Source organism: Prionailurus viverrinus, chromosome B2 (genome assembly GCF_022837055.1).
Source record: "Prionailurus viverrinus isolate Anna chromosome B2, UM_Priviv_1.0, whole genome shotgun sequence".
NCBI lineage: Eukaryota > Metazoa > Chordata > Mammalia > Carnivora > Felidae > Prionailurus > Prionailurus viverrinus.
This window is the reverse complement of record NC_062565.1, coordinates 57,573,947-57,594,283: the sequence shown is the minus strand read 5'-3', so window position 1 is coordinate 57,594,283 and position 20,337 is coordinate 57,573,947. Positions and strand designations below refer to the sequence as shown.

General features: G+C 36.2%; 1 protein-coding gene across 6 annotated transcripts in view; it reads right to left on the bottom strand.

Moving 5' to 3' along the window:
- Nucleotides 1-20,337, bottom strand: part of PHF3 (PHD finger protein 3) — an 83,353-nt gene that overhangs the window by 30,931 nt on the left and 32,085 nt on the right. For 5 of the 6 annotated variants that reach the window (XM_047858388.1, XM_047858384.1, XM_047858382.1 and 2 more), the window contains one exon: nt 5,061-5,222. In XM_047858388.1, the coding sequence (XP_047714344.1) occupies nt 5,061-5,202 (142 nt within the window). In that variant the 5' untranslated portion in view covers nt 5,203-5,222. Of the gene's footprint in view, nt 1-5,060; nt 5,223-6,120; nt 6,314-20,337 lie in introns of all 6 variants that reach the window. The other variant, XM_047858386.1, reaches the window with a different exon arrangement.

Sequence of the window (20,337 nt, the reverse complement as noted above, 5' to 3'; positions counted from 1 at the left end):
TAATAAATAAGCGGGGGGCAAAATAAATGAGTTTCCTTTGCATTAATGCCCATCATAAAGCAAGACTGTCATACAGTTTTAAACATTAAGTATCTTTAAATAAAGAATACCAAACAAATTCAGGTGCCAATATAATAAGAACTAAACCACCTATAACAAACAGGATCTGTGTGAGTTTCAAAACACAGTCTCACAACTCAAACTCCTTTATGAATGTGCTTCACTTATATCACCATTTTAGCATATAAGCTATTCCTAAGAAATGAAGTATATGCTATAGTACCACAGATAAAGAGAAATTACAACTAAAGAAGTTTAAGCCAGAAAAATATACCATAAAAGAAAATGGGGAAAGTATGAAAATAATTGAACAAAGCTTCCCACCTTTAACAATATTCCTAACAAAGAATCCACTATATGAGTTTTTCCTCTTTTCCCTATCTGGACACACCTCCAAGAAAAGGAAAACATAGGGGCGCCTGGGTGGCGCAGTCGGTTAAGCGTCCGACTTCAGCCAGGTCACGATCTCGCGGTTGGCGAGTTCGAGCCCCGCGTCGGGCTCTGGGCTGATGGCTCAGCGCCTGGAGCCTGTTTCCAATTCTGTGTCTCCCTCTCTCTCTGCCCCTCCCCCGTTCATGCTCTGTCTCTCTCTGTCTCAAAAATATATAAATGTTAAAAAAAAAAAAAAGAAAAGGAAAACATATGGAGTGCAAGGAAAACAGAAAGAAAGAGAACTAAAGTAGATTCACTAATCAGAAAAACCACCACAAAATGAAACAGAAAATAAACTATTTCCAAGCCTATGCATATCCAATACCTCCAAATAAACACCATGAAAATTAAATACTATCAATTACCAAAAATAAAAAGACTCCTTCCTACTCTTCAATGCAAAACACCACTATGCACCAATACTTAAACACTGCTTACTTGTCATATACCACTTTTACTTTTTTTCTTTAATATTTATTTTTGAGAGAGAGAGAGAACACGAGTGGGGAAGGGATAGAGAGAGAGGGAGTCAAAGGATCTGAAGCAGGCTCTGAATTGATAGCAGAGGGCCCAATGCGGGTTTGAACTCACGAACCATGAGATTATGACCTGAGCCGAAGTCAGGCACTTAACCGACAGCCACCCAGGTACCCCTACCACTAAACTTTTAAAGAAGGTATCAGGTGTCTTCACTTGTCTTTAACAGTCCTTGGTGATGCCTACAGTCTTGATGTGATTATTAATAGTACATTCTTTTATTCTCAAAAGTGTCCTAGTTTGAACAAAAAACTATCTGGTTGTCCCAATCTTAGAGACCCTTTCTAATTCCCCCAGGACTCAGCACAGTATTTCTTCATTAGGTAAGCACCCAACAATTTTTTAAAATTTTGTGGATTATTGTGTGGATTATTAAATGTTCACCACATGCTCAGATATATAACATTTTTAAATAACTAAGAACTTAATGGTTCATTATCAATATCTGGATGAGATTTTTATGTATTTTATGTATTTTAAGCTTTGAAGACAGCTTGTAATAGTTTACACTTCTACTTTATTCATCTGCCTTGAAATAAAGTAAAGGAACTTTTAACACCCATTACCTACGTTGTCACAAATAAATAGCATATTCAACCATAAAGGTAATTAAGATTAAAAAAACGTTTTTCAGGGGCACCTGGGTGGTTCAGTCAGTTATGCATCCAACTTCGACTCAGGTCATAATCTTGTGGTTTGTGAGTTCAAGCACCACGTAGGGCTGTGCTGACAGTTCAGAGCTTCAAGCCTGCTTCAGATTCTGGGTCTCCCACTCTCTCTGCCCCTCCCCTGCTCACTCTCACTCTCTCTTAAACATTAAAAAAAAAAAAAAAAAGTTTTCCAATAGTAACTGATTTATTGAGCCAAAGATCAAGTTGTTTTTTTCTCCTCTAAATATAAACTGCCTTGGTTGGAATCCTGGCTGTATAGGCCAAACATTATCATTACCTGTCCATACTGTTCATCCTATTCTTTTCATTACTCTAAGTTACAAGTATTACCAAATAATTGATTTTAAAAACTGATTAAAAATAGATATTGAGGAAAAGATGATAAAAGTAAATAACATGCATCTAACTTAATCCACTTCTCAAAACACCACACTAAAAGTATACAAAAGGCATGAATCTAAAATGAATGGCAGAACAGGAGAAAACCTGAATTTTGGAAGCCAAACAAGAGATGATCAAGAAGTGACCCAAAGGAGATAAACCCTAAGATGGCAACGTGGGCAAGAACCAATAGCATTAATACCTCAAAAGGGTTAGGAACTGGTGACCCCAGATGATTCTAAAATGAGGATGAAAACAGGTAGTTAAAATGAAGAGGAGTTAAAAGCTGTTTGAGAAGCAGTCAGACCACTAGCTCCCTCTCCCTGACTCCATCTGCCAGGCAACTGCCCTTTCCTGGTCCTAATCCAAGATTTGGAGGCTTGCTCTCTGGAAGAGTATAAAACAGGGTTTCTAGACTAAGGAACATCAGGCACAGATAAAAGTGGCAGGAAAGTACACTGAAATGTATGATATTAAGTGAAGTTATATACCTGAGACACCCTGTCAGCTTCCTTGAAGGACTCCCATTACACAATCTAATTGAGCCTAAAGGAATAAATAACCTCAATTCTGACAACAGGGGTTCCTCAAAATAAAAAAATAATAATAATAAAAATAAAAAGCATAGCCAGATAACCACACAGTGAAGCTCACAGTAGACAAAACCCAACCCACACTCTCTTGAGTGTTAACCTTTTCATTTCACACAGTTTTAGTTCCCTACTCTTCAACATGAGCAAGCAATCAAGGATCAGACATTTTATTTTTTTTTTTTAATTTTTTTTTCAACGTTTATTTTTATTTTGGGGACAGAGAGAGACAGAGCATGAACGGGGGAGGGGCAGAGAGAGAGGGAGACACAGAATCGGAAACAGGCTCCAGGCTCTGAGCCATCAGCCCAGAGCCTGACGCGGGGCTCGAACTCACAGACCGCGAGATCGTGACCTGGCTGAAGTCGGACGCTTAACCGACTGCGCCACCCAGGCGCCCCTGGATCAGACATTTTAGAAAAGTCCCTAACATGAAAGATGGAGAGAAAGAAAAAAAAAAGACAACATGGAGAAAAAAAAAAACTATAACTATGAAAGGAGACCAAAAACACCTTTTAAAACACTTTTTAAAGCACAAGTGCCTTAGAAAAGACAGAAGATACTGCATCCATAAAACAAGACCACAATGCTATGAAAAGGACTATCCCGAAACAAAAAAAAGAACATTCAAAAATTAGAAATGTAAAATTTGACGGAAAAGTTGGAGCATAAACATGTGAAAATTTCACCAAGGAGAGGAAAAAGGTAAAGAGATAGAAAGTAGGCAAGATCAAGAAAATGGAAGGATCAGTCCTTTCTAACACTTGAATAATAAGGAGTTCAAGAAAGCAAGAACTAAGAAAATAGAGGGATTACCAATGAATAATACAAAAAGTTTTCCCAGAATTGAATAACAGTCCTTTTCAGACTAAAAGGAAATGTGGAGTACCCAGAGTTCAATATATAAAATACACTTACCCTAAGACACATTATCAGAAATATCAAAACACTAGAGCTGAAGAGAAAGACTCCACAAACTTCCAGAAGAAAGTAGGTAACACTCTACTTAAAAGAAATCAAGAATTCCTTAAAAGGAATCAGAATAAACTTCTCAACAGCACTGAAATTAGAAGAAAATAGAGGAAAACTTTCAAATTTTTGAAGGAAAACTATGTTCAACCTTGAATCCTACATTCAACTAGACTGTAATTCCAATAGAAGACCAGATTAAATATATTTGCAGACATACAGTTTTAAAATAATGTCTCCATGTTCTTTTTCCACACAAAACTACTGGAAAAAGTATCACCAAAATGAAGTAGGTAAGCCAAAAAAGGAGGAAATAAGAACTATAACACCAAACAGAATCCTCAGAAGAATAGAAAAGGGAGATCCCTGGATAATAGCTATGCATCAGGCTTATACAGTGCACATGGGAGCAGATCAGAAAGCTCCAGTTTCTTCAATAAAATGAAAATGACAGAACATCTGATATGCACAAGTATTTTTAGGAAAGATTTAGACACCAGCAGAGTAGTTGAGGTATTACTGATATGTACAAAGAAAGCTATGTACAAATATACAAAACTATAAAGCAAATGAACAAAAACAACTATTAAGTCAGAAAGACAAAAGTTGTATAGGAAAAGTAACCTCAGTTTATCAAAATTGATCATCTCTAACAGCATACAGAGTCACAATAACATAATTACTAGTGACGTAACAAAATTAGAGAATGTACTTTTGTGTGATGAGAACAAGAGGAAAAAAACACTAAATTCATCATCCAGAGTGGGAAGTCAATAAAAATACTTATATCAGAATAATCAAAAAGTAGTAATATGTTACTTAGAGACATGAAACTAAATACCAAAAAATTAATAATACCAGCTGAAAGAATTAATTATGTCCTCTGGGGAAAAAGAAGTATTAGAAACTTACAGAATTAGTGAACCCTTTAAATTTTGTAAATATAGGGGTGCCTGGGTAGCTCAGTCAGTTAAGCATCCAACTTCAGCTCAGGTCATGAGCTCACGGTTTGTGAATTTGAGCTCCGTGTCGAGCCCTGTGCTGGACTCTGTGCTGACAGCTCAGAGCCTAGAGCCCACTTTGGAATCTGTGTGTGTCTCTCTCTCTCTGCCCCTCCCCCACTCGTACTGTGTTTCTGTCTCTCAAAAATGAATAAACTAAACTAAAATAAACTAAAATTAAATTAAATTAAAGTTAAATTAAACTAAACTAAAATTAAATAAATTTTGTAAATATATAATTTCAATGAAAATTTAAAAAACTATACCAACAAATTGATATAATCTCAAAATTGATTATTATCAAAATGCTGAGATTAGCAAGCACCATGAAAATATATCTCTGCTTAGCAAGGTCATGACCTATCACATCTGTCTCTATACCTTTGATTTTCTAGCTAGAACCTCTCTGGAAGGATTACCTTGTGCCATTAAACGAGGTGATTTTCTTGGTGACCTCACTGAATTTTCTTCTACTTTGTCCCTCAAATTCCTGTTAGGTAAAATCAGTTCTTCTTCATCAATGGTATCATTGCCACTTTCTTTAACAACACCTTCGTCCATAATATCGTCAAGACCAACAACTAGAAAAAAAAAATAAAAACAAGAAAATTAATTTTAAAAATATCGAGGACCTTAAGTATATAAAGGCAGTACAGAAAACACTGTGAGACAGTTTAATGCAATACTACCCTATAGGGTCATGAAAACTTAGTTCTATTCCTATTGTGTGATATTGCCACTATCAAGCTCCCAATTCAATTTTACAAACTTTTACCTTATGAGGTAACTAGTGTAGAATAGCTACAATTGTTCTTGATTTGGCCTGTGCCGTCACTCTCACTTAATATTCACTGTACCTCTGTGACTATCATAAGCACCTATACCTGAAAACTCAATTATCCCAATTTTGGTTAAAGTAGTACAAAAGTTTAATGCTCTGAAAAGCTTGTGATTCTGAGTTCATGCTAGATGCAAAAGATTCTAGTTCTAAGTGTAATTCTATTCAAGACTTTATGCTGGATGTGTGAAAGTAATATAGGTATACCTTTGAGAGGTAGCGAAAAAATATACACAGAGAAATGAAAAATATAATATAACTTTCCCCTCTCTCAAATGCCAGGTAAAATTGTAGGGGTTTAATATAGCTATATAATTAAATTACCTTCTAGTCAAAAGAGAGAGCATTTCATTTAATGGGAAGGGGGAGATATGGAAAAGGACTGGAGGACACTGAAGAAAATATAAACACTGTATATTCTGAATTATAATAACAAATTTACTTCACTTAACTGGCTGACATACAGCAATTCTAAATGTGCAGCTGAATGATATCTTGTAAAAAGAATGTGATTATTTAGATCAGAAGGCCTGGATTCAAATCCCAACTAAAACACTTAAATAAAACTTGACCAAGTCACTTAACCTCTCTATCAGTTTCTTTATCTCTAAAATGAGAATAACAATACCTGTCCTACCTACCTCACAGGGCTGTTGTGAGGATCAAGTGAGATGATGTATGAGAACTCACTTTGTAAACTTTAGAGCACTACACAAATGTTAGTTATTATCTTCATCCTAGGGGTTAGAAGGAACCTCAAGAAGTTATCTAGTCCTCATCTTTGTATCCAAGAAGAACTTCAATTAAAAGAGCTCAACAAGATAGTGGTCTATCCTAAAATTTAAAGAGAACAAAATTCTTTATAAATATACTTTCAAATGGTACAATCTTTTTGAAGAGCACTTTGACAACAAACAGAACAATGAAACTGCTTATATACTTTGATCAATAAATTATAAAAAGAATAAATTATGAAAAAAAGCTGGCTAGAAAACAGTGTGATCTTTGTTAGTAAAAAAAAAACGAAATGCATGTGCATGTACATTCAAACAAAAAAAGATTAGCAAAAAGATGAAAATCATAATAATGGTTATTCTATAAAATATATTTATTTCCTGTTTTCCACATTTCCTGCTATATGCATGTTATCACTCTCAAAAATAGTCTATGCTTTAATCACTATTCCTATGCACTAAAACCTTAAAGAATATACTTTAGGAAAATTCATCAGGACTCATTTAAGATATAATTAGGGGAGAAACGGGTAGGGAGTTCAGTTTAGAAGGCTATTCCATCATGATGAAATACTTATGTTGCCACAAATTCACACACATTCTCAAAAATGTTTTAACATTCATTTAAAAAAACAAAATGTAAGACATTTCATCCCAATTTTATATAAAAGCATGTATACAATTTATGCATTACAAATATGCATAGACAGAAATGGACAGGTGGGGGGGGAAGCACTGGAGTATTACCAGTGATCAGGTCTAGTGGTAAGGTAGATAAGGAATTTAGGTTTTTTACATCATTGTCACGCTATCTCTTTGTTTTCCAACCTTTTCTACAATCAGCATGTATTCCGTATTGTAATCAGGAGAGAAAGAAAAAGTTCAAAAGATAAAAATAGTCCAAGAGAAAAGTAAATAAAGCCCGATTAACAGTGTTTATTGGCAGGGAGCGAAAAGTTATGTTCTGAATTTTAGAGCTATATTGCAATGCAGAATCAATGGGATTTAGCAAGCCCAATCCAAAAGTCAATTATTACGTTTTCTCTTGCTCCATCTGCTAGTAGCTTCTGACCCAGCTCACCCATCTCCCCTTCCTGAATCCCTTTCCCCTCACTTCACTTGTGAACATCACACTTCTTCCCATCTCACTAGCCACTTCTTAATATCCTTTGACAGAGCCTCTTCTTCTTGCAGATGTCTACGTGCTGGAGGACTTAAGAGTCAATCCTCCCACCTCTCATCTTTATCTACATTCAAACCTCCCCAAGTGCTCTCATCTAGTACCATCTACATTTGTATGACTCCCAAAATTATTTTCTCCAGCCCCAAGTTCACATTTAACCTCTGGAAGAGGATAATTTGACATCTCCACACGAGGTTGTCTAACAGATACCTCAAGCTTAACATACTGAAAATAAACACTGCTTCCACCCATTCCCCCCCTCCCCTAAATAAAACTGCCCCTCCTAAGGTATTTCTGGTAATGGAACCTCCATTCACCCAGTTGTTCAAACCCCAAACTCCTGAACTATCCTTAGCTCTTCTCTCCTCATATACCACATCCAGGTGATCAGCATATCCTGCTAATTCTATCTATAAAACTCATCTGACCATTTACCATCTCCACAACTAACATTCTACTCCAAATTACCATCATTTCTCATCAAGACCATACTGTAATAGTGTCCCAGGTCCTTCTACTGCCACACACCACCCCCCCACACACATACACATACAGTTTACTCCCCACACAGTCATCACGGTGATCCTTCTAAAATATGAAGTCTTATCTTGTTACCATTCTTCTCTTCAAGACCCACCAAACTCTTGCCACCACACCACCACACTTAGATTTATGCCCCAAATCCTAACCAGGGCCCACAGGATCCTAAGATCTTCCCCAGCCAACTTCTCTGACTTTTCACCTATCGCTCTATAACTCACCCCACTCCAGTCACACAAACCTTTCCTAATACAGGAAAGTATAAGATCTCAGGGTTCTGTTACTTGTTATTCCCTCTGGCTAGGATGCTATTCTCCCAGATATCCATATGGCTCCCTCTCTTGCTTCTTTCGAGTTTTACTCAAATATCACCTTCTCAGAGAAACTTTTCCTAACAATCTTACCCAACACTCTCATCACTGCCTAAAGACCCTTAGTGTACTTTATCCTTTAAAACATGTTTCACACTACCTGATTAATATCTGTTTAATAACTGTCTTCTCCACTAGAATGTAAGTCTACAAGTCAGAACTCTCTCTCTCTCTCTCGTTCAATGCTGAAACTCCAGAACATAGAATAATGACCTGGTATGCAAGATGTACTCCAGAAATATTGGTTGAGCAAAAGAATTAGGGAAAAGAAGAGGCCAGGAAAATTTAAATGTTGATAAGTGAGAAAAGGTTTTCACTAACCAGAAGACAGAAGTTGGAAAGAACAAATTTGGAAGTGAAGTAGTGACTTCACTTTTTGGATATACTGATGACATTAAAAAGAGCAGGCAAAGAAGCATCAAGGTAATAAAACATCACACAAAAAAGGGTAAGGAAAATTTCAATGAAGTAGGGATCAGGAAGGTTAATGCTACAAGAGAAAACAAAGGAAGGAGGAAAATCCACTAATTTGACACACAGAAACAGAGGACCAGATGACAAAGGTTAAAAAGTGCATGAATAAAGAATGACAACTGCAGTCTCTCTTTTATTTTTAAGAAGTGTAATGGTAAAAGACAGAAAAGGAGGACAATCAACTAAAGGAAGTTAAAGGGACAAAAGACGATTTCTCTATTTAAGTGACAAATGGGGAAGGGAAATGTATGGAGGTGAGGTAGGGAGAATTACCTTTACAAAAGGAGATGCGGAATGGGAAGGGAAAGAGAATGCGGCAAGAAGGAAGGAAGGAAGGGAGGAAGGAAGGAAGGAAGGAGAAAAAAAGAGGGAGGGAAAGAAGGAAAGAAAGAAAGAAAGAAAGAGAAAGAAAGAAAAAAAAGAAAGAAAGAAAGAAAGAGAAAGAGAAAGAGAAAGAGAAAGAGAAAGAGAAAGAGAAAGAGAAAGAGGAAGGAAGGGAGAAGAGGAAGAAAGGAGATGGAGAGAGGAAGGGGAGGAGGGAAAAATCAACAAAGATCTCCACAGGTTTGCGTGTATGCTGGAAAATAACTTGGAAGGTAGTGATGCCTTGAGATCCCATCATCATACACAAACCTCCTAAGGCAACAAGCTACAATTACATCTAAGACTGCATTTGAGATGTTTCTCAGAATTGACATTTCCAAGAATGCAGCCTTTTTTGTACTTCTGCTCTACCTGACACATTTCCTTTACCTAAAGAAGTGCATCTTTAGGGGCGCTTGAGTGGCTCAGTCGGTTAAGCGTCCTACTTCAGCTCAGGTCATGATCTCACGGGTCTGGTCCATGAGTTAGAGCCCTGCGTTGGCCCCTGTGCTGTCTGACAGCTCAGAGCCCGGAGCCTGCTTCATATTCTGTGTCTCCTTCTCTCTCTGCTCCTCCCCGACTTGCGCTCTGTCTCTGTCTCCCAAAAATGATTAAACGTTAAAAAAAAATTTTTTTTTTAAAGAAGTGCGTCTTTACACTAAATCAAGCTCTACATGGTTTCCAACATACCCAGGGCTCTCATCTGAACAATGCCCCCAACAAGTAAAGCACCTAACATAACTTCTCTGTGCCTCAAATTCTTCAATAAAATGGAGAAAATACTAGTGGTTCAGAGGGTGGTTGTGATGATTAAATTAATACGTATAAAATGCTTAGAACAGTATCTGGCACTTAGCTTCTGTTTCAGTCTCCCTGCTCATGTATTCACCCTCAAAAATTATATATTCCTTCCCCTCACTGTTTTTCCTCAACTCTCCCCATAACAAATCAAATTTTTAAAAGTATCTGAAATTTCTTTCTTTGAATCTATTCATCTAACTAAAGGTAATTCACAATGCAGAATGAATAATCTCTAGCAAAACCCTCCAAATTATGTATTTGTGTTTTAAAGAGTTTAATCCAACTGTTTGTGCTAAGAAAATGAACAGAAGTAAAGGAGAATCTGGGTTCTTTTCAGAACACTACCTATTTTCAGGGACCTCCCACATCTCCCCCTCCTTCTGCCACAAGGCTAACCAAGATTTAATATTTGACATCTCAACTTTTTAAATTCACTAAAATGGAAACTTTGGGTTACCAAAATAGTGCTTGACCCACCCGGACTCTTTAGAAGACAAGTGTATGGCTATGCCATACAGAAAAAAACAATATGCTTTTTCATCCCTCCCAGATTCCAGAATTAGAGGTCACTCTCATTTTGAAATTTTGGCATGAAATCTATCATCATACTCAGAAATCCCTGAGCTTGAGTTTAGATCACATTAAAATTCCTCCCAACCTCACCTGCAAATGGCCCTAATTTAATCTGAGTTCTGAGGTCAGTCAAGTCTATGTGAAATCCTCCCAACACTAATATTACTTTATTCCAGACCATTTACTTCTAATCTATTTTTTTGGGAAAAAGAGGTAAATGAGATAAAGAAAATAAAACCAAGCCATTTGGAGTTAAACTTACTGAATTTCTCAAGAACAGGATTAGTTTAAATCACTCTAATACCATATAAAAGGGAGAACCACAGTACAGTATGAAATTCTTCACATTTGACATGCCTTAATTCATGCTGGCAGTGCAAAAGGCCAAACTCAACTATTTCTAGGACAACTGTTTCCTCTTTTATAGAAGTTGGCATTGGGGCACCTGGGTGGCTCAGTCAGTTAAGTGTCCAACCCGTGGCTTTGGCTCCCGTCATGAACTCCTCCTGGTTTGTGAGTTCAAGCCCCACATTGGGCTCTATGCTGGCAGTGCAGGGCCTACTTGGAATCCTCTCTCTCCATCTCTCTGTCTCTACCCTGCTAGTGCTCTTGTTCGCTCTCTCAAAATAAATAAGTAAACTTAAAAGAAAAAGTTGACATTAAGTATCAGACTTCAGAAAAAACTAAAGAGCATGATGTTGCAGCATCACAATAATAAAGGTTAGATACCTTTTTACAAGGCTTGTGTTCTGAAGTAGAAAAGGAAATTTTATGGTTACATCCTCCTAACAGAGCCCCCACAGCTTTTTCCTCTAATGTTGCAAAATACTACCCGGCCTCTACCTGGACTCCCTTTAGGAAAAGTTATTTCCTTCATGGATGATTCATACTCTCATTCCTCAAAGAGGCTGTGGCATGATATACATCAAGTTGTATGTTACATAAAATTAACCATTTTGGGTAAATATATCATTTTAGATATTAGATGTTCCTAATTTGAAAAAATACAAATACTGCTACTATGCACACATACTTTTTTCTCAGTTCCTTCTTTACAATAAACTTTAACACATAGGTTTACTGAGTCAAAGAATGAGAATATACGTATCTTATTATTTTATATATCTCACCACATGGCTTTCCAAAGGGATCACAATTTACAGTGTAAAGAGATTCATATTAAGAACTCACTAGCATTGAGTCTCAGATTTTTAAAAGAAACACAGTTACTAAAAAACCTTGAACACTTCAGATGTGTATACTGCCTTTTTGTATTTGTTAGCTTTGCCTACTCTTCCACTCAGGTGTGAAGGTGTTTTTAATGTATTAGAATTCTATATGTAATTATCTATGTTACCTATTTGATGCAAATACTTTCCCTTATTCTATTTTAGTATTATCTGGTGTCAATCTAAGGTAACTTTTCTTTAGAATGTTATCTTCAGTTACTCCAATACTATCGAATTATCCATCCTTTCTGCCATAATCTAATACATTCTAAAGCCTTATATTTAAATGTGCACAAATATTTCCATTATCAAAGAAGTCTAGAAGACAGACACTGGGTTAAAGCAATTAGAACCGTTTTTTCACCACAGATCTTCGGTCTTCAATATGCTAAATGGGCATTATAGGAGGGAAAGAACTTCACGTGGCATAATACAACTGTTTCCCAAGTTCTATATTCACACATACTAAAAAACATACACCAAAATGCTAGTAATGGTTATTTCAGAGATTATTCCCTTTCTTCTTACATTTCCTAATCCATCTCACATTAAAATAGTTCTGTGAAAAAAATTTTTCCAAAATATCTGTGATTGCCTAGAAAATGAAGCTAAAAAGAGACACATTAAACAAAGGTTTTCTATGTAGAAATAAGTAGTATTATTGATGCCACTTTTTAATTTTTTTTCCTTTTTATCAAAGTTATCCATGCACAAGGTTTTAAGGAGTGGTGTCTGGTTTCATAAAGTTTGTTAAGAAAAACATTAATGCCAAGCACCCACTTCTCCTCCACTTCCCCCACTAAACTTTAATTACCTCAATGGGAAATGAAGACAAATTAAACCCTTCATTGAAAGGTTGCTGTGAAAACTGAATTAACTAATATCACTTTTTTTTTTTCTTAGCTAATATAGCTTCTAATACAGTGCTTGGTAGGCAAATAACAAGATCTTAAATGGCAGCAATTATTAAGTATATCTTGGCAGATTTTTTTCAAATAAATTTCTACAGCCCTAAGTGCCCTTCATGTGATCCCTTCTCAACTGTCTAAATAATTTCTCTTATTGCCAAGACCATTCTACTAAGCTAACATAAAAGTGAGATGGTAATCATTCCCTAAAAATTTAACACTTGAATTCCATCCTAGAATACTATATTTACCTTTCAGTTAATGCCTTTAAAAACATTTACTGAGTACCTACTGTATGTCACATGCTGGCCCAGATTATTTTAGACACCAATGATACAGAATACTCAAAGACAAAATGACCGTGTTTCTTCAACAATATTAAAAAAGGACCGGATGGGGGGACTTATACAGACTGATATATACTTACATACTAACCAACTCAATATATTGACATTATTTCAATTCCAATTCAAACTTAAAAAAAAATGTTTAGGGAACTGGGTAAAACTGGAAGCTGACTGCACACTTGAAAATATTAAGAACTATCTTTAAAGTTCTTTTAATATTTGGATAATATTATAAAATATAGAATAAAATAAAGAATTCTTATATTAGCGATACATGCTGAAATATTTACAAATGAAATTACATGACTTTTGGGCTGTGCTTCAAATAATCCTGGGGTGGGGGCAGGTAAGGAGGAGTGGGGTATAAATGAAACAAAACCAACTATTAACTGTTTAAGCTAAGTAACAGGTACACTGAGCTTCATTATACTCTTCTTTGTTTGATGTTTTCCATAAAATATAAAATTTTTAAAAAACTGTTTCCATAAAGCTTCATTTTAAAATGAGGGTGGGACAAACATAAACCATGTTACATGATAAGTCTTAACGATTAAAAGGAAAGAGTAATAGCCTTTCCTTAAAGGATCCTTAAAATCCTTAAAAGGATGATTTGTAATTTAATAAATAGCCAGCAAAAGCCAGGGATACTTGTACCGGTTGTTTACTGCACAACAGCTTCTGGCCTATGGGAAAAGTGAAGACTGAAATCCAGGCCTCTGTCTGTTCTCCAAGCTTACATAGGAGAAAAGGATGACTTGTTTTTTTTTTTTTAAGTTGATTTATTTGAGAGAGAGAGGGAGAGCACGTGCATGCACATACACACACAGGAGGCAGAGGGAGAGGGAGAGAGAGAATCCCAAGCAGGCTCCACGCTACCAGCACAGAGTCTAACGTGGGGCTTGAACTCAGTACTGTGAGATCATGACCTGAGCCAAGATCAAGAGTCAGCTGCTTAATCAACTGAGCCACACAGGTACCCCCAAGGATGTCTTTTTCGAATTCCTAAAAAGGTACTATATGGGCTGGAAGGAACCTGGGAATGGCTCAGTCAGTTAAGTATCTGACTTTGGCTCAGGTCATGATCTCATACTTCGTGGGTTCAAGCCCCACATGAGGCTCTGTACTGACAGCTCAGAGCCTGGAACCTGCCTCGGATTCTGTGTCTCCCTCTCTCTCTGTCCCTCCCCATTCGCACTTTGTCTTTCTCTCTCTCCCTCTCTAAAATAAATAAACATTTTTAAAAAAGAAAGAAAAATCTGAACAAGTTGGGACAACAGCTTTTTAGAAGGCATATCAAATACCTAGACCCTGAAGAAGGAACATGACTAGGATATCAGAATAGATTGGGGGCAGGTCCCTGTGGCTAGATTAGGGAAAGTGAGAAGAACAGAAGATAATATTACATACAGAGGTACCAGGGGAAACTAAGAAGGGTCTAGGCTACAAGGACTTTAGTTTTTTTTTTTCTTTGTATGAAGCAGAAAGTTACCAGAGCACTGTGAACACACAGGCATGATTATGATCTAACTTTGTAAAGGATTACTTTTGGTACTCTTTTCAGAACAGACTGTAACAAATCCCAAAGGGCAGAAGCTGGGAAGCCACTTACAGGCTAATGCTATAATCCAGGTGAGAGATGGAAATGGCTAAGACCACAATGGTAGTGAAGAAAATGAGAAGTACAAGTAGCCAGATTCTGGATATATCCTGAAAATAAAGCCAACAAGATTTGCTGACCAACTAAATATGAAAATATGAAAGAGAAAATATGAAAGTAAAATAATGACTTCAAAGTTTTTTGCTGAGCAATTCAAAAGGACTTGCCATTTATAGAGATGGGAAAGACTATAGGAAGAATTGGCACTAAGGGAACTGGGGGGTGGGAAAATAGGCATCAAGAGTTCAGACATTAAGTTTAAGATGCCCAATAGACAGCCAAAGACATTAACACAGATGTCTGGAGTTTAGACCAGAAGGTGAGGCTAAAAATACACATACATATACAAATACATACATGAGTTTAATTATAGAGTATTTTTCAAAGATTTTATTTAATTATTTATTTTATTTTATTTGAGAGAAAGAGAGAGAGAATCTTAAGCTCCACACTCAGAGCCAAGCCCAACGAGGTACTCTATACCATGACCCTGGGATCATGACCGAAGTCGAAATCAAGAGTCAGATGGACACTCAACCAACTGAGCCATCCAGGAGCCCCAAGATTTTTTTTTTAAGTAATCTTTACACCCAACATGGGGCTTGAACTTACAACCCTGAGTTCAAGAGTCACATGCTCCATCGACCAGGCAAGCCAGGTCTCCCGTAAAGAGTTTTTTAAGTTATAAAATTGGATAAAATCAGCACAACAGTGAGTAGAAAATAGAAAAGATACCTAAAATCTGAACCCTGAGATAGTGCAGTGCTTAGAGGTCAGGAAAATGAAGAGGAGTATCAAAAGAAACTGAGAGAAAGAAGACAGGCAGGTGACAGAATAACAGGAGTTCCAATCAAGTGAACAGATCATTTCAAAAGACAGAGATCAACTGATAGAAAGCCACGGATAAAAGAAAAAAGAAAAAGAAAAAGAAAGAAAAGAAAGAGTCTTGGGATCTAGCAGAGTCACAATCTGGAAGAAAGATACTGGGGATAAAGAACACAAGAGAATTCTTTCCAGAAGCTGCACTATAAGCAAAGAGCAAAAGAACAGAGTAATACAGATATATGATAAATATATATATATATATATATATATATATATAAATGTATACAAAATGCACTTCCAAATCATGTGTGATAACACTGAAATTCAACTGTAAGGATTTTGGCAGAGTATATATACCCTTCAATTCTACCAAGCACGGATAAAACAAAAAGTAGAGTGGATATCCCATCATGTTAACTACAAATCATGACCATGGAAAACAAGAAAATAAAAACTTAGTCTTGAAACATGAAAATCTAATTTCATAAGTATCTAAATATGCACCTAAATATAAGACATAAGGGCTAAAATCATAAGAAAGCTTTTTTTTAACTGCCAGGAAATATTTATTATGAAATTAAGGAAAATATCAAAACACACATAACAAATTTTCAAATGGATTAGCTCCATCCAGTTCTTCTAAAAACAAGCACAGAGAAGAGACACCTGGCCACCTACTGGCCAAATGTGGAAAATTTACAGTGACCAGGTAAACAACGTTAACATGAGTGTTTATGGAGTACTAAGGAGTACTTAGTTGCTTAAGGATTGTTTTTGGTTATCTAAATTTTATTTTTATTTCTTAGTGTTCTTTTTTGGTGGGCTAGCACATAAGAAAATCTTTGTCTCCTAGTTCATTTATATATTCTACCAATTACAGACTCTCCTGGGTAAAAAACTAAATATGAATGTAATCATATAATCACAATCCAAGATGATATGAGAATTATTTATTAACAGTGGATTACTTTAATCTGACAAAAGGATTAACTAACCACCACTTAAATCAATGCATACTTTCCATCTGCTATTTCTCTACAAGGAAGGTACTTTACTTATGCAGGAATCCAGGATCTTCAAAAGGCTGGCCACTACATGTCTCTATGAATACTCCAATTTTTTTTTAATTTATTCATGTATTTTGAGAGACAGTGGGGGAAGGGCTGGGAGAAAGGGAGATAGAGAATCCTAAACAGGTTCCGTGCTGTCAGTGCAGAGCCTGATGTGGGGCTCAATTCCATGAGCTGAGCCAAAATCAAGAGTCAGACGCTTAACGGACTGAGCCACCCAGGCAGCCCTCGAACACTGCCACTTTTAATGGTACCTTCACAGAGATGCCTCCTCTGACCAGCCCAACTCAAATACACCATGGCCTCCACCACCAAACAACCAGACATTCCCTATCACCTTACATTTTTTGTGAGCTCCGTGAGGACAGGGGCCTTATTTGTCTCAAACAAAACTGTACTCTCCAGCACTGGAAACAGTCTGGTACCTGATGGGTATGCAATAAGTATTTATTAAATGAACAAACAGTACCAACCACTTTTATGCCAAAGCAAGTTATTATACCTCACAATTGAGGAGCCATACCATAAGCTGTTGATGCCCGGAATGGTATCTAATGAGAATGATACCATAAAACAAGAATTGCTTGAAAAAAAAATACAACTTAACTGTCTTATAATACGGATCTTACCATTATTTACTGAGTTTCCCATTTGAATGAATCAGATCCCAATTATGCACTTTGTTCCATAACATTTGGTTCACTTTTACTCAAATATAATAGGAAACCAAACATAAATGAGGCCAAGCTAAAAGTTCTTAGAGGATTACACAATTTTCAGTAGGTGAGACTAACATCACTAATCTGTAATAGCCCAAGAAAAGACTTTTAATGGTATTATACACAATATTAAATAAAATGTAAACTTCATGAGAGCAGGAATTTGTCATTATGCTTTCTAATATATCCCTAATTCCTTGAACACAGCTAGACCATACAAGTGTTCAGCCTTAAGCAGTTTAAATGAACTACATGAAAGTATACACAAATGTCACTGTTCCCAAGTTTGTATCTCAAGAGATTAGAACTATCACCTTAAACTAGACTCTAATCATGGAATTACCCTTAACAAGCAAAAGAAACAGAATAAAACACCTCTACTCCATCACAGTAGCGCACTGTCCCCTTGCAGTACCTTGCAGAACTCAGGAGTAAGAATGCTAACAGTTTAGAAAACAAAGATCAGAAGTATCTCACCATGGAGCTACCAAACAACAAAACATCTACTCACTCAAAAAGATACAATTAGTAGCTTTTTTTCAGGATATATGCATAGGAACTAAATCTTCTTAAGAGTAGAACTGCTAAAGTCTCTATTTAAAAGGAACTTTGGCCAAGTAATATTAAAGATTAAAGATAAAACCTTCCATTTACAACTGCATCAAAAAGAATAAAACAGGAGTAAGTTTAACAAAGGACATGAAAGATCTCTACACTGAAAACTATAAGACATTGATGAAAGAAATGAAGACAACAATAAATGGAAAGATATTCTATGGTAGAAGAATTAATGTTAAAACTCCCAAACTACTCAAAGCAATCTATAGATTCATGCAATCCTTATCAAAATTCCAATGGCATTTATCACAGAAACAGAACAATCAATCCTAAAATTTGTACAGAATCACGGAAGACCCCAAATAGCCAAAGCAATCTTGAGAAGGAAGAACAAAGCTAGAGGCATCATGGTCCCTGATTTCAAGCTACATTACAAAGCTATATAGCAATCAAAACAATATCGTACTGGCACAAAAATACACACACATCAGTGGAACAGCATAGAGAACCCAGAAATAAACACATGCATATATAGTCAATTAATTTATGACAGCAGAGCCAAGCATATACAATGGAGAAAGGATTCTCTTCAATAAACAGTGTTGGGAAAACTGGATAGCCACATGCAAAAGAATGAAAATGGACCTCTATCTCATACCATAGACAAAAATCAACTCAAAATAAATTAAAGACTGGAATGCAAGACATGAAATCATAAAACTCCTGGAAGAAAATATAGAGATTAGGCTCTTTTTTTCAGTTTTGGCAGTAATTTTTTGGATTTTGTCACCAAAAGCATGGGCAACAGAAACAAAAATACAAAAGCAGGATTACACCAAACTAAAAAGCTACTCCACAGCAAAGGAAACCATCAACAAAATGAAATAGCAACCTACAGCATGGGAGAAAATATGCATATCAAGTATCTGATAAGGGGTTAATATCTAAAGTATATAAAGAACTCACAGAACTCAACAGCAAACAAACAATCCAATGAAGTAATAGGCAGAGGGACTGAACATTTTCCCAAAGAAGAATATGAGGCACCTGGGTGGCTCAGTTGGTTAAGCATCTGACTTTGGCTTAGGTCATGATTTCTCAGTCTGGGTTCGAGCCCCACATCAGGCTCTGCTGACAGTGCGAAGCCTGGAGCCTGCTTCAGATTCTGTGTCTCCCTCTCTCTCTGTCCCTCCCCTACTCATTCTCTCTCTCTCTCTATCAAAAATAAACGTTAAAAAATAACAATAATAAAAATACATACAAATAAATGGCCAAATGGCCAGGTATATGAAAGTTGCTCAACATCCCTAATTATCAGGGAAATGCAAATCAAAACCAAAACCATGATGAAATATCACCTCGCACCTGTTAGGATGAAATACCACCTCACACCTGTTAGTATGGCTACCTTCAAAAAGACAAAAAAGAACAACTATTAGTGAGGATATGGAAAAAAAGGAATCCTTACATACCGTTGGTGTGAATGTAAACTAGTATAGGCACTATGGAAAAGAGTAAGGAGGTTCTTCAAAATACTGAAAATAGAACTAACATATGATCCAGCAAGCCCACTTCTGGGTATATACCAAACCAAATGAAAAGAAGGTATCAAAGAGATACCTGTACTCCCATGTTTGCAGCATTATTCACAATAGTCAAGTGTCCATCAATAGATGAATGGATAAAGATGTGGTGTGCATGCGCGCACGCGCACACGCGCACACACACACACACACACACACACACACACAGAGGAATATTATACAGCCATGAGAAAGAAGGAGAGCCCACCATTTGGGATTACATGGACGGACCTTGAAGATACTATGCTAAGTGAAAGAAGTCAAAAAAAGAGAAGGACAAATACTACACAGTATCACTTACATGTGGAATTAAAAAAAAAGTCAAACCTATGAAAACAGAGTGTAAAAATGTGGTTGCCAGGGGCTAGGGGGTGGGGGAAATAGGAAGAGGTTGAGGTAGGTAAAAGGTACAAATTTCCAGCTATACAATGAATACGGTCTGAGAATCCACTGTAAAACATGATACAATTGATACCACTTTACTGCATAACTGAAACTTGCTAAAAGAGAAGTGAAATGCTCTCATAAAATATATAAATATGAACATGAATATGCAATGTGATGATGTATTAATTAACACAAGGGGGAATCCTTACTCAAAATATACGTATAACAAATCACTATGACATACACTCTAAATATCTTACAATTTTACATGCCAATTATACCTCAAAAACACTGAAATTTTTAAAAACTATATAACTTTGATAGAATAAAAGTGTCAACTCTGCAATAAATTTAGAACATACAAGACAATTATTAGAACTTGAAAAACACAAGAAGAGAACATAAAAATACCTGATAAACATACCTAAAGGTCTTGATTCAATGAGCAAAACAAGAATTTATTTATTTATTTAATCTTCAAGTAACTGTATATATAGTGAAACATATCTCCTTCCATTTCATAATGTAGATTTAGG